General features: G+C 39.6%; 1 protein-coding gene across 2 annotated transcripts in view; it reads left to right on the plus strand.

Moving 5' to 3' along the window:
- The window catches only part of slc25a46 (solute carrier family 25 member 46), a 62,375-nt gene that overhangs the window by 16,371 nt on the left and 32,250 nt on the right, over nucleotides 1-13,754 (plus strand). The window contains exons 2-3 of one of the 2 annotated variants that reach the window (XM_060913161.1): nucleotides 3,465-3,507; nucleotides 3,596-3,653. In XM_060913161.1, coding sequence (XP_060769144.1) covers nucleotides 3,465-3,507; nucleotides 3,596-3,653 — 101 coding nt within the window. Of the gene's footprint in view, nucleotides 1-3,464; nucleotides 3,508-3,595; nucleotides 3,654-13,754 lie in introns of those variants that run through there. The other variant, XM_060913160.1, reaches the window with a different exon arrangement.

Here is a 13,754-nt window from a genome sequence, read left to right on the forward strand (position 1 = left end):
GGAAACTTGGGAATTTAGTTGAATTTATCCATCCATTTTCTGCTGCTTATCCAGGTCTGGGTCGCGGGGGTAGCAGCTTAAGCAGAACTTCCCAGACCTCCCTCTCCCCAGCCACCTCCACCAGCTCTTCCTGGGGAATACCGAGGTGTTCCCAGGCCAGCTGAGAGATGTAATCTCTCCAGCATGTCCTGGGTCTGCCCTGGGGTCTCCTCCCGGTGGGGTATGCCCAGAGGGCCTCCCGTGGGACGACGTCCAGGGTGCATCCTAACAAGGTGCCTGAACCATCTCAGCTGACTCCATTCGATGTGGAGGAGCAGTGGTTCTACTCTCAGCCTCTCCCAAATGACTGAGCTTCTCACCCGATCTCTAAGGGAGAGCCCAGCCACCCTGTGGAGAAAACTTATTTTGACCGCTTGTATCCGTGATCTCGTTATTTTGGTCGCTAGCTGAATTTAATCAAACTTAAATGTGATTATTTCCCAAGGTTTGACTCATCCAAATGAAAATACCAGTATGAGTCCAGCTGTGTTGATATAAACAGATGTTGGACAGGATATCTTGTACATTCAGAGACGCTTAAATGTTTGCACAAGTGTTCCCAAAAACATTCGTCAGAAGTTATACAGGATTTATACAGTAATAAAAGAACTTAGATCATCAGTGAATATATCAGTGAATATATCTGTTTCAAACTGATGATGAATTCAGATGCGTAAACAAAGATGCTGTATATTTAAATTTGAAACTGACGAAGGATAGTATTCAGACACCAAAAATTAACTACGTTAGTTGGTGGTTGCAATTTCTGTGGAAAAATTCCTGTTCCTCTTTTTATTCTTCAATTACTCAAGGTTGTGATGGTCCTTTTGATAAAATCAGTCAGAAGATTGGCTAGACCATACAAGCACCTTCCTCTTCATTTTTACAAACCACTGTGAAGTTAATTTGGCTGTATATTTGTTGTCCAGCTTAAATTTCTCAGTCGATGAGATTTTATTCTTTCTACATTCACTGGATATGAGCAATCGCACGCTCTGATTGGCTACTCTACTACTAGAATATCAGCTCATATACTGTGAGTAGAGAAAAACAAAATGGCAGAGCGTGTTGCTGAACCAACCGAGGCCGAGATAAAAACTCTACTCGAAAACAAAACCTCAAAAAATACAAAAAAAAGCAACAAAATATAGAATAAAAGTATTTGATGGTAAGAATGTATCATTTTTTTTTCAGGGATTACTATTATCCCATTTTTCACAAATTGCTACTGTTGTTTCACCGGTTTGTTTACATTCTTAGCAGAAATGATTTTGTTGGACGTTTTGTATAAAGTTTTTATTTATCGAATTTGGAAAAAACTAAAAATAAAAGTGCTCTGTTTTCTCAAATCCAGTGAATGTGGATGGAATAAAACAGTTATTCCATTCAATTTCGTCGTACATGGCTTATAGGCAGCTCGGTGCTATGCGTCTCATCGGCTATCAGCTCATGTACGACTTGATTTCGTGGAATAACTGTTAAATAGATTGTGTTTTCCAGCACATCGCTCCACTGATGTTTTCACTGATGACTTTTAATGCCTTAGTACTGTTTGGAGAGAAGCAGCACCTGTAGGCTTCTGTACTTCACTGTGCAGCGGTCTCAAAAGTAGCTGGTCACCGGCGGCAAATCGCCGGCTATGGCTTGTTATGCCGCCGGCTATTGTCAGTCGAGTCACAAAATTTAATATTAGATATTTCTGACAGCAAAAAAAGTTGTGAACGTAAATTACATCCACTATGTCATGTATGTCCGTTGCCGCGTCAACTGTGTTTACATCCTCGACACGAGTGCAGCCATTACTGCCGCCTGTGTTGCCAGATTGTGTTTACATCCTCGACATGAGTGCAGCCATTACTTCCACCTGTGTTGCCAGATTGGGCGGTTTTAAGTGCATTTTGGCGGGTTTTGAACATATTTTGGGCTGTAAAACGTCAGCAGTATCTGGCAACATATTTTTTTACTTAGTACAAGAAATTAATGGATGCCAACGTTTTTGCCAAAATGGTATTTTATTTTCCATTGTTTAGGCAGCTTCAGCATCATACTGTGAGATTCTGTTCAAATTGTTTTTTTTTCTTCTATGAAGCCTGAGCCATTTATTTTATTAGTTTATAATTATTGTTTAATTTAGTCTTCAGGAGAGACTGCCTGCACACAGTACTAGTATTAATAGTTTTTTTTTTTCTTACATGAAAGCTGAGGCATTTATATTATATTTTAAGGTAACTTCATGTTGTGCTGTGAGGTTCTATGCACTTTAACTTTTGAACCAACAGGTGCATTTGGATAAGTAAAGCCTATTTTTCTGCATTTTTGTAGTCCTGGTAATCTTTTATATTGGAAAGTTGTTTATAGGACCATTTCTCAGTGTCTGTTTTTTTTAATCAATAGTTTTTCAGTAATAACTTAATATTTAACATATCACTCAATTTTAAACAACCCCCACGCCTCCCCCATGGCTTGCCCCCATAGTCTCCAAAATTTCTGTGGGAAACACTGGCGTGCGTAACAACGCTAATCAAGCTTAAGCTAGACGACCCGCCTCAAATGCCTGTCCCGGGTAAATGTTATCCCAATTTTAGATCAAATCAAATCAAGTTTATTTGTACAGCGCTTTTAACAATAAACATTGTCGCAAAGCAGCTTTACAGAATTTGAACGACTTAAAACATGAGCTAATTTTATCTCTAATCTATCCCCAATGAGCAAGCCTGTTTACAATTTTAGATGGCCTGTTCCAAACCATCCCGCCCCATGAAAAATTCGTACTTGCATATCTCCATCCACCCACCCACCCACGCTTTGCGTGCATTATGTCTGCCGCTGGCAGACATTTTACCATTTTGCACCCTGCTGTAAATTATTTGTACCCTGCTATTCTCCCAAACTTTGAAGCCCCTGACTGTGTGTATGGTGGGTGTTCTTGGGATTATACGCACAAGCCTTCTTTCCCCATACTTTAGTTTCATCTTTTGTTCCATGGCTTATTTGAAGCATGCATCTCTGTGCCTCTTTTGGAGCAGAGGAGTTTCGCATGAGGTGAAGAAACGGAGATGACTGCAGTGCAATTCATTGCTCTCTGTTGTTCCTGCTGCTTTCAGGCCGTCCTGCAACTCTCTTCTAGTGACTACTGCTTCCCTCTTTCCTTCCCGATCATTAGTCTGAGAGCAGTGGTGTGAAATTTTACATAATGCAGCAGTCTAGGAACTGTTCACTTGCTATTATCGAACTAGGGATGTTTAATGTTCTTTGCTGAGGCTCTGTAGTCTTGCCTCCCCATTTGTTGTTTAATAATGTTCATGAGAACTTTTGGAAGCTCCTTCACATTACTATGATTGCTACTTTCTGTGTGAAATCTTTCCAACTAGTGGCAACAAAACAAGTTGTGCAATTTCTTTTTTTTTTTCTTCCCCTGTTTACAGATCAGTTGAACAGATTTGCTGGATTTGGGATTGGTCTTGCAAGGTAGTGTATACCTCATACGCACAGTGTAAGTCATGAAGTTAGTCTAAAGTATTTGCATTTTTAACAAAGTTTTGTTGTTTTTGTTCAGCCTCTTTACAGAAAACGTTCTAGCCCACCCATGTATCGTGTTTCGGCGGCAGTGCCAGGTAAACATGAAATGAAAAGAAAGATGGAAAATAGTACACAATTATTTATCAAATAATGTCAGTAATGGAAATATATACAGGGTTAGTCAAAATTATGTAAACACTAACGGATTATTTTTCTCCTGAATGCGTGGTGCGCCGTGACCGCTGCTGGCGTAATTGGGCCCTACTTTTTTGACGCCCCAACAGTGACGTCAGACGTCTACTTACAGATGGTGCAGCAGTACGCCATTGATGAACTTCCACTACAGATCCGATTGGTTTCTACCATTTAAGTTTTAACATAATTCTGACTAACCCTGTGTGTGTGTGTGTGTGTGTGTATGTATGTGTGTGTATATATATATATATATATATATATATGAGTGATTCCACGCTTATGGGTACTGAAATGGGGACATGAACTTATTTTTAAAAATTCACCTAAAACCATTTCTTTTTTATGATGAATGATATGAATGATATGTTAAAAGATAACTTTAATTTTCTGAGATGTAATAAAAACATATTTATATGCCAAAGTCAGAACGTAACAGAAGTGTTGTGGACATATATATTCTCAATTTTAGCAATGTAGAATTACTTTTTGAAACATAGGAAGGTGATGTTTTAGCAAATATAATTAATAAACATGTGTAGTAGAATAAACATACACATTCTTTCAATAAGATTAACATGGTATATAGCTAGATTGTAATTAATTTGTAACAGACGCGAGATGGACAATCGTAACAGAAGTAATGTAACAGACATCATTTTGGAACTCATAGGCTTGACTTTGGCATATAAATATGTTTTTATTACATCTCAGAAAATTAAAGTTATCTTTTAACATATCATTCATTCAAGATTACATGTTTTGTGACCTGATGGTAAAAAAAGAAATGGTTTTAGGTGAATAAGTTCATGTCCCCATTTCAGTACCCATAAGCGTGGAATCACTCATATAATTTATTTGACCTTTATTTTACCAGGGTGAGTCCCATTGAGACATTCAGCCTCTTTTACAAGGGAGCCCTGACATATAGACATTGCACAAAGTATGACGAAACATAGAAACGGAACACATAAAAACAAGTTCAACAAAACATATACAACACTGGAGAGATTAAAATACAAAAACAAGTAAGCAAATCAAGACAAGTACCGCACAACACAGAAATAACTGAATGGTTAGTTAGTGAAAGCATTTGGGCAATTCCATGTAAATGTCAACCTCACCATGCAAAAATAAAGCAACATGTAATACATCAAAACCACTCCCAGAGATATCACCTAGGCCTGTATTTTACAGATGTGAATAAGTTGAACCAATTTGTAACCAACCTAATATGTCACTGTCAGTCTTTCTTTCTTATAATGTAAAACCCAAGCTAAAATCAACTTTGATCATGTACAATTCTATATTATTGCCACAAGCCACAGAAATGTATGCTAAAATCCACAAAACAGCAAAACAATAGCCATCCTAAATATTATTTAAGAACTTTGATAGTTTTAGCTGATATTTAGAGAGTTTTTCAAAGGGTTATGGTGGTTAAATTGCTGATTTTCTAAACATATGCCATGTCTATTTCAGACGCGTCACATCCATGACGGAATTTCGTCACATCCATAACGCTGACTTTTCCTTCCGAAACTCTGCATGAAATACAAAATATTTTAAACAAAGATTTTTTAATATTCACCTTGGACCCCTCTATCAAACGGATATCTCCATTTCGACATTAGGTTTACAATTTCACAGAGTTTGATAAAAATGTACAGTCACCCAAGAAAAGTGATACTTTTTCTGTCACATCCATAACGCATCTTTTATTGGCATTTTCTGGCATGCCCTAGATGTACTATGGGAATTGTTCTTGTTCTATCACTTCTCCAGTATGGTACAGCCTTAAAATATGCAACACCTGTTTAAATACTGGGAGACAATAAAACATGCACTGGGTCATTTGTTGCCATTTTGAGTTCAAGTGTCATGTCCATAATGCTGGAATTGCTCATTTACAACTGTCAGATCTAAGATGTTTGAGTAGCTTTTTAAAATGGTGGAGAGGAATAGCAACAGATAACTTAAGATCTTTTTGAAGGAGATTCCAGCACCAGGGAGCTGTGAAGTTAAAAGCTGTCTTACCTAACTCTGTCTGTGTTCGTGATGTGTCCTAAGAGTATAATGTTATTTGAACGCAAACTATAAGATGAGTGCATTTGAGACAGTAGATTAGAAAGATATGAAGGCAATTTGCCAATAATACCTTTATAGATAAAAATATGCCAATGGATCCATCTGCGCAGTGAGAGAGAGCTAAAACCAGTCAACTCATAGAGAGTGCAATGATGAGTGCGTGGTTTGGCATTCACGATAAGACGTAGTGCACCATGGTAAACTGTATCGAGGACGTGAAGGGTGGTAGAGGCAGCATTCATGTATAAGATGTCGCAATAATCCAGTACAGGAAGAAAGGTGGCATTTATCAGTTTCTTTCTAGCTTGAAGAGTAAAACATGCTTTGTTTCTAAAATAGAATCCAAGCTTAATTTTCAGTTTCTGGGCCAGTTTCTCTATGTGAACTTTAAAAGTAATCTTATCATCAATCCACAAACCTAAGTATTTGTATACTGAGACTTTCTCTATACATTGGCCATCTAGGGTGGTTATTATTAGGGGAGTGGGAGCTAATCGTGATTTAGTGAACTGCATGACCTTAGTCTAGTCTGGTTAACACCAGACCATATCACAAGTGAAATATGGTCTGGAATCCGCCTATTGAATTTCTCGTAGGGGAGGTGTGGTTTACGATTGTCAACGGCCGTTTATTGGACGTTGCGAATGTCTATCATTTGGCGTATACGTAGCCTATGGCCAATCATGGCAGTTGTACCCGGTGACATAGTTAGAGCGACAAAGAGGCGAAGAAGAGAAGGAAAGAGAAAGAGAAGGCAAAACAAAAATAGGAAAACAATGGCACCGAACGATTACTGCTCTAAACTATTCAGAACAGTGTCTAAAGCTTGATCGAAAGTTTGGTTCGTATCGCTGGCCGCCATGTTAAATGTGATCCGTAAACAGTCCCAAATAAACTACAAGCTTCCGTTTGTCAAGTAGTACGCGTCACCGTCTTTCCACCCCTCCCCACTCTCTGATTGGCTCCCTAACTCAGGCGAGCCTTTAGACCATAGTTTCCATGCTGTCTTTTCAGATCGGAACGATTGTGCAAAGCAGCATGGGATTTCCCAGGCTAACCTTAGTCTTTTTGGCATTTAAAATCAATCTTAGGTCAGCAAAAGTACTCTGTAATGAATTAAAGGACTGCTGTAACAATTGGTTCGCTTGAAACAGGGTAGGGGCATCACAATATAAAATTGTATCATCTGCATACAGATGGATCTTAGCATTTCCAACAACAGAGGCAATGGTGTTGATGTATATGGTGAAAAGGACTGGACCCAATATTGAGCCTTGGGGGACCCCATTCATGACCTCCATGGGCAGAGAACTGACGCCGTCAGCAACAACAGTTTGAGTTCTGTTGGATAGATAGTCCTTAAACCAGCCAACAGCCTTTGAGCTCATGCCAATGTTAAGCAGCCTATTTAGCAGGATAGTGTGATTGACTGTGTCAAAGGCCTTGGACAGGTCAATGAACAAGGCAGCACAGCTCATCTTCCTGTCCAGTGCCTTTATAATGTCATTTAAAACCTGTGATGCTGCAGTGATGGTACTATGCTGGGTCCTGAAACCCGACCGTGCCGGACTAAGGATCTCGTGCTGTAACATAAATTTCTTAACCTGGGTGTTTACTAGGGACTCCAGGATCTTAGCAAGAACAGACAATTTTGAAATTGGACGGTAATTATCTAAATTAGCAGGGTCCCCCCCCCCCCCCCCCCCCCCCCCCCCCCCTTTTAAGAGGGGCAACATGTAGGCTGATTTCCAAACGTCTGGTATGATGTTGGAGGAGAGAGATAAATTGAAAATATGTGTGAGAGGTTCTGCGATTATGTCCGCTGCCAACCTTAATAAGGCAGGGTCAAGACCATCAGGACCTACCGATTTGTTGGTGTCAAGTTGTTTGAGGGCCTTGAGTACTGCAGCTGTGGGGATAGCTTCAAAATTAAACCCATCCTGAAAGACATAAGTATCAGGAAGGGGGGTAGCAGATAACGGGGTAAGGTCAGCAGTACAAGACTGTTCAAACAGTTTCCCTGATTTTATGAAATGTTTATTGAAAAGATTCACAGTACTCCCTTTATTGGAAACCTGTTTGGCATCTACAACTATGTGGTGTGGCAGAGCTGTGTCTCGCAAAGGCTGGGCTAATAACTTTATGGTTTTCCAAAATTTTGAGGGGTTAATTAAATTATCAGAAACTGACTTAAGAAAAAAATCAGATTTACATTTTCTTATTAAAGTGCCATTCCACCATTGGATGTATTCTTTGGCATAAAATACAATATATTTTGACAACATATATAAATGGTATCACTAGATAGAGAAGTCTTTTAGCTTCAAAATGATATATCAAACATAATTTTTTGACAACGACAAGTATATTAATTTTGCGACCAAAGTCACCTACCCTTTTAATTTCCGCGCGTGATGTCATCGGCAGGTTCCCCTTCTTGTGTACCACGTGACGTGGCACATATTATCAGCAATGGCGGATAGAACGCGATAAAAATAATACCAATAAATCTAGCTAATACCAATAAATCTAGCTAACTGAAAGATTAACTCAAAATTTTTCGCAATTTTTTTGGCCCCCATATACGAGGAGAAATGACTCTCTCACTTTGGGGGTTTCCTGGTCTAAAAATAGACCGACACGTGGTACACAAGAAGGGGAACCTGCCGATGACATCACGTTTCACTACCGCGCGGAAATTAAAAGGGTAGGTGACTTTGGTCGCAAAGTTAATATACTTGTCGTTGTCAAAAAATTATGTTTGATATATCATTTTGAAGCTAAAAGATTTCTCTGTCTAGTCATATATTGTATTTTATGCCAAAGAATACATCCAATGGTGGAATGGCACTTTAAGTATGTGCATTTGTTCCTCAGATATCTGAAATTAGTCCAGTCAGACTGTGAGTCTGTGGCTCTTGCTAAAGCCCAAGCAGAATTTCTACTATGAATCAGTGACACCAGCTCTGGGGAGAACCAAGGGTTATGGGAGCATGTTTGTTAGTGACAAATAGGAAAAGCGTGTGGAAATAATTCCATGCAACATTGATGTCAGGAATGAGGCCGATTCTTGAGAAATCACAGTTAATTACATCATATAAAAAAGCTTGTTCTACAAATCTTTTAAAATTTCTCTTTATTAGTATACGAGGTTTAGTTTTGGGAAGCCTAGTGTCCCTGATGCAAGATATCGTGCAGTGATCACTGATATACTGATATCATTTGAAAACACTCCTGTTGCTGAATATATATATATATATATATATATATATATATATATATATATATATATATATATATATATATATTTTTTTTTTATTTTATAGTGGATATAAAAAGTATACACACCCCGTTAAAATAATAGGTTTTTCTGATGTAAAAAAAAAAAAGAGACCACGATAAATAATTTCAAAACTTTTCCCACCTATAATGTGACCTATAACTTGTACAATTCAATTGAGAAACAAACAAATCTGTTAGGGGGAAAAAATAAAAAACATACAATAAGCTGGTTGCGTAAGTGTGCACACCCTTAAACTAATACTTTGTTGAAGCACCTTTTGATTTAATTACAGCATTCAGTCTTTTTGGGTTCACACTTGCCATCAATTAAAATGACTCTGATTAACCCCAAATAAAGTTCAGACATTTACTCAGTTGCATCCTCCAGCAAAAGCCAGCGTTCACAGAGAGCTTACAAAGCATCAAAGGGATCTCCTTGTTGAAAGGTATCAGTCAGGAGAAGGGTGCAAAAACATTTCCACGGCATTAGATATACCATGGAGCACAGTGAAGACAGTCATCAAGAAGTGGAGAAAATATGGGACAACAGTGACATTACCGAGAACTGGACATCCCTCCAAAATTGATGAAAAGTCAAGACGAAAACTGGTCAGGGAGGCTGCCAAGAGGCCTACAGCAACACTGAAGGAGCTGCAGGAATTTCTGGAAAGTACCAGTTGTGTACTATATGTGACAACAATCTCCCGTATTTTCCATATGTCTGGACTATGCGGTAGGGTCAAAGAAAAACATCCAGGCCCGGCTAAATTTTGCAGAAAAATACATCAACTCTCCCAAAAGCATGTGGGAAGATGTGTTATGGTCTGATGAAACCAACGTTGAACTTTTTGGCCACAATTCCAAAAGGTATGTTTGGCGCAAAAACAACACTGCGCATCACCAAAAGAACGCCATACCCACGGTGAAGCATGGTGGTGGCAGCATCGTGTTTTGGGCTTGTTTTTCTTCAGCTGGAACAGGGGCGTTAGTCAAGGTGGCAGGAATTATGAACAGTTCTAAATGCCAGTAAATTTTGGCCCAAAACCTTCAGGTGTCTACTAGAAAGATGAAGAGGAATTTCATCTTTCAGCACAACAGTGACCCCAAGCATACATCAAAATCAACAAAAGAATGACTCAGCCAGAGCCCAGACCTAAATCCAATTGAAAATCTATGGGGTGACCTTGAAGAGGGCTGTGCACAAGAGATGCCCTCGCAGTCTGACAGATTTGGAGCGCTTTTGCAAGGAAGAGTGGGCAAATATTGCCAAGTCTAGATGTGGCAGGCCGATAGACTCCGACCCAAAAAGACTGAATGCTGTAATTAAATCAAAAGGTGCTTCAACAAAGTATTAGTTTAAGGGCGTGCACACTTATGCAACCAGCTTATTGTACGTTTTTTATGTTTTCCCCCCTAACAGATTTGTTTTTCAGTTGAATTGTACAGGTTATAGGTCACATTAAAGGTGGGAAAAGTTTTGAAATTATTTATCGTGGTCTCTTTTTTTTTTTTTACATCAGAAAAACTGATCATTTTAACAGGGTGTGGACACTTTTTATATCCACTCTGTGTGTGTGTGTGTGTGTGTGTGTGTGTGTGTGTGTGTGTACACGGTTGTGTGAAAGTATGAAGTTTATCTTCAAGTGGTGAATGTATATATCCAGACATCCCAACCTGCAGAAACTCATTTCCGGGAGGTGTCATGACCCCTCCGCTGATGGGAAAAAAAGTCATGCTGCATGACTTTTTTCCCATCAGCGGCGGTGGGGGGGGTTGGGTTGAGTTTCTGCAGGTTGGGATGTCTGTAAACCAATCAGGATGCTCTTTGTCTAGCATGCGCTACATGAACAGGCACACATGCAGTCTCTCTCACTCTCCCTCGTGCACTCCATCATATGTGCGATGCAGGCATTAATGTTTCGCGTGCACGCTCTTGCTCGCTTGCTCTCGATTCCGGGAGATATTATCCAATTAGCGGGCATCAGGGAGCCACTATCAATATGCAGGAGACTCCCGGAACTTCCGGGAGACTTGGGATGTCTGTATATCATGAGTGAGCAGAGTGAACCAGAAGATAAACTTCATATCTTCGTGCCACTGTGTAATGTTCTTTATATTATATGGACACATCCACAAAAAATATGCAAATCAATCAAAAGAATTTTAATTTTGAACCGGTTCACCATTTTGACAACGTGCATCTAGTTGGTGGGAAAACACTGGGAGTGACGTCATCAGAGTGAAATATCGGGACTTATTAGACATGCAGGACACTTTTTCGATGGAATAAAAACATGTTCTATTCCCTTCTAGCGGGTTTCATTCATTTGCTTCAACAGCATGCAATATTGTTAGCATATCGCTTATCCTACGTGTATTACATCACTCTACCCAATGGAGGATGAGTGTTGAATATGGTTTACGATATTGCATGATTGTCAAGACAACATGACATCCTTCGTTGGAGACATAAAACTTCCGCACAAGCGAGCAACTGTGACAATTTGTAAACAAACATGGCCGCCATGTTTGCTTCGTTAAATACGGAAGATTTTAAGAGAATTTTGAAAGAGAATGATGCGTTGAACACCTGAAAGGAACGTGTATGTATAATAATAATAATAATAATATTGGCTGGCTTTTTTTCATGGTATATCAGATATATTCCATTCAGCTAGCATGATATTAAACTAGTCGAAGACTCAGATCCGCAATGTATTTCGTATGAAAAATGCGAGTTTTTCAATACGAGAAGATAAACTTCATATCTTCAGGCCAACATGTGATTTTTTTTTTTTTTTATTATATCGATACATTCACAAACAAAGTACCCAAATTTAACAAAACAATTCATCAATTTCCTCACGTGTGACATATTGAGAGTTATGTCATGGTTTTGGTTCTCCATGTTCTGGATGGAGCTCGTATGAAAAATACGAGTGGTGTACAACCCCGATTCCAAAAAAGTTGGGACAAAGTACAAATTGTAAATAAAACCGGAATGCAATAATTTACAAATCTCAAAAACTGATATTGTATTCACAATAGAACATAGACAACATATCAAATGTCGAAAGTGAGACATTTTGAAATTTCATGCCAAATATTGGCTCATTTGAAATTTCATGACAGCAACACATCTCAAAAAAGTTGGGACGGGGCAATAAGAAGCTGGAAAAGTTAAAGGTACAAAAAAGGAACAGCTGGAGGACCAAATTGCAACTCATTAGGTCAATTGGCAATAGGTCATTAACATGACTGGGTATAAAAAGAGCATCTTGGAGTGGCAGCGGCTCTCAGAAGTAAAGATGGGAAGAGGATCACCAATCCCCCTAATTCTGTGCCGACAAATAGTGGAGCAATATCAGAAAGGAGTTTGACAGTGTAAAATTGCAAAGAGTTTGAACATATCATCATCTACAATCATCAAAAGATTCAGAGAATCTGGAAGAATCTCTGTGCGTAAGGGTCAAGGCCGGAAAACCATACTGGGTGCCCGTGATCTTCGGGCCCTTAGACGGCACTGCATCACATACAGGCATGCTTCTGTATTGGAAATCACTAAATGGGCTCAGGAATATTTCCAGAGAACATTATCTGTGAACACAATTCACCGTGCCATCCGCCGTTGCCAGCTAAAACTCTATAGTTCAAAGAAGAAGCCGTATCTAAACATGATCCAGAAGCGCAGACGTCTTCTCTGGGCCAAGGCTCATTTAAAATGGACTGTGGCAAAGTGGAAAACTGTTCTGTGGTCAGACGAATCAAAATGTGAAGTTCTTTATGGAAATCAGGGACGCCGTGTCACTCGGACTAAAGAGGAGAAGGACGACCCAAGTTGTTATCAGTGCTCAGTTCAGAAGCCTGCATCTCTGATGGTATGGGGTTGCATTAGTGCGTGTGGCATGGGCAGCTTACACATCTGGAAAGACACCATCAATGCTGAAAGGTATATCCAGGTTCTAGAGCAGGGGTGTCAAACCTGATCCATAAAGGGCCGTGTGGCTGCAGGTTTTCATTCCAGCCATGCAGCAGCACCCTGATTTGGCTTATTCAATCAACTGACACACCCACCCTTTAATCAAGGGTGGGTGTGGCTGCAAGTATTTGACTGTGTGAAGACAGTTCAGTTGATTGAATGAGCCAAGTCAGGTGTGCTGCTGCATGGCTGGAATGAAAACCTGCAGCCACAAGGCCCTTTATGGATCAGGTTTGACACCCCTGTTCTAGAGCAACATATGCTCCCATCCAGACGACGTATCTTTCAGGGAAGACCTTGCATTTTCCAACATGACAATGCCAAACCACATACTGCATCAATTACAGCATCATGGCTGCGTAGAAGAAGGGTCCGGGTACTGAACTGGCCAGCCTGCAGTCCAGATCTTTCACCCATAGAAAACATTTGGTGCATCATAAAACGCAAGATACGACAAAAAAGACCTAAGACAGTTGAGCAACTAGAATCCTACATTAGACAAGAATGGGTCAACATTCCTATCCCTAAACTTGAGCAACTTGTCTCCTCAGTCCCCAGACGTTTACAGACTGTTGTAAAGAGAAAAGGGGATGTCTCACAGTGGTAAACATGGCCTTGTCCCAACTTTTTTGAGATGTGTTGTTGTCATGAAATT

The sequence above is a fragment of the Neoarius graeffei genome, chromosome 28 (assembly GCF_027579695.1).
Source record: "Neoarius graeffei isolate fNeoGra1 chromosome 28, fNeoGra1.pri, whole genome shotgun sequence".
Taxonomy (NCBI): domain Eukaryota; kingdom Metazoa; phylum Chordata; class Actinopteri; order Siluriformes; family Ariidae; genus Neoarius; species Neoarius graeffei.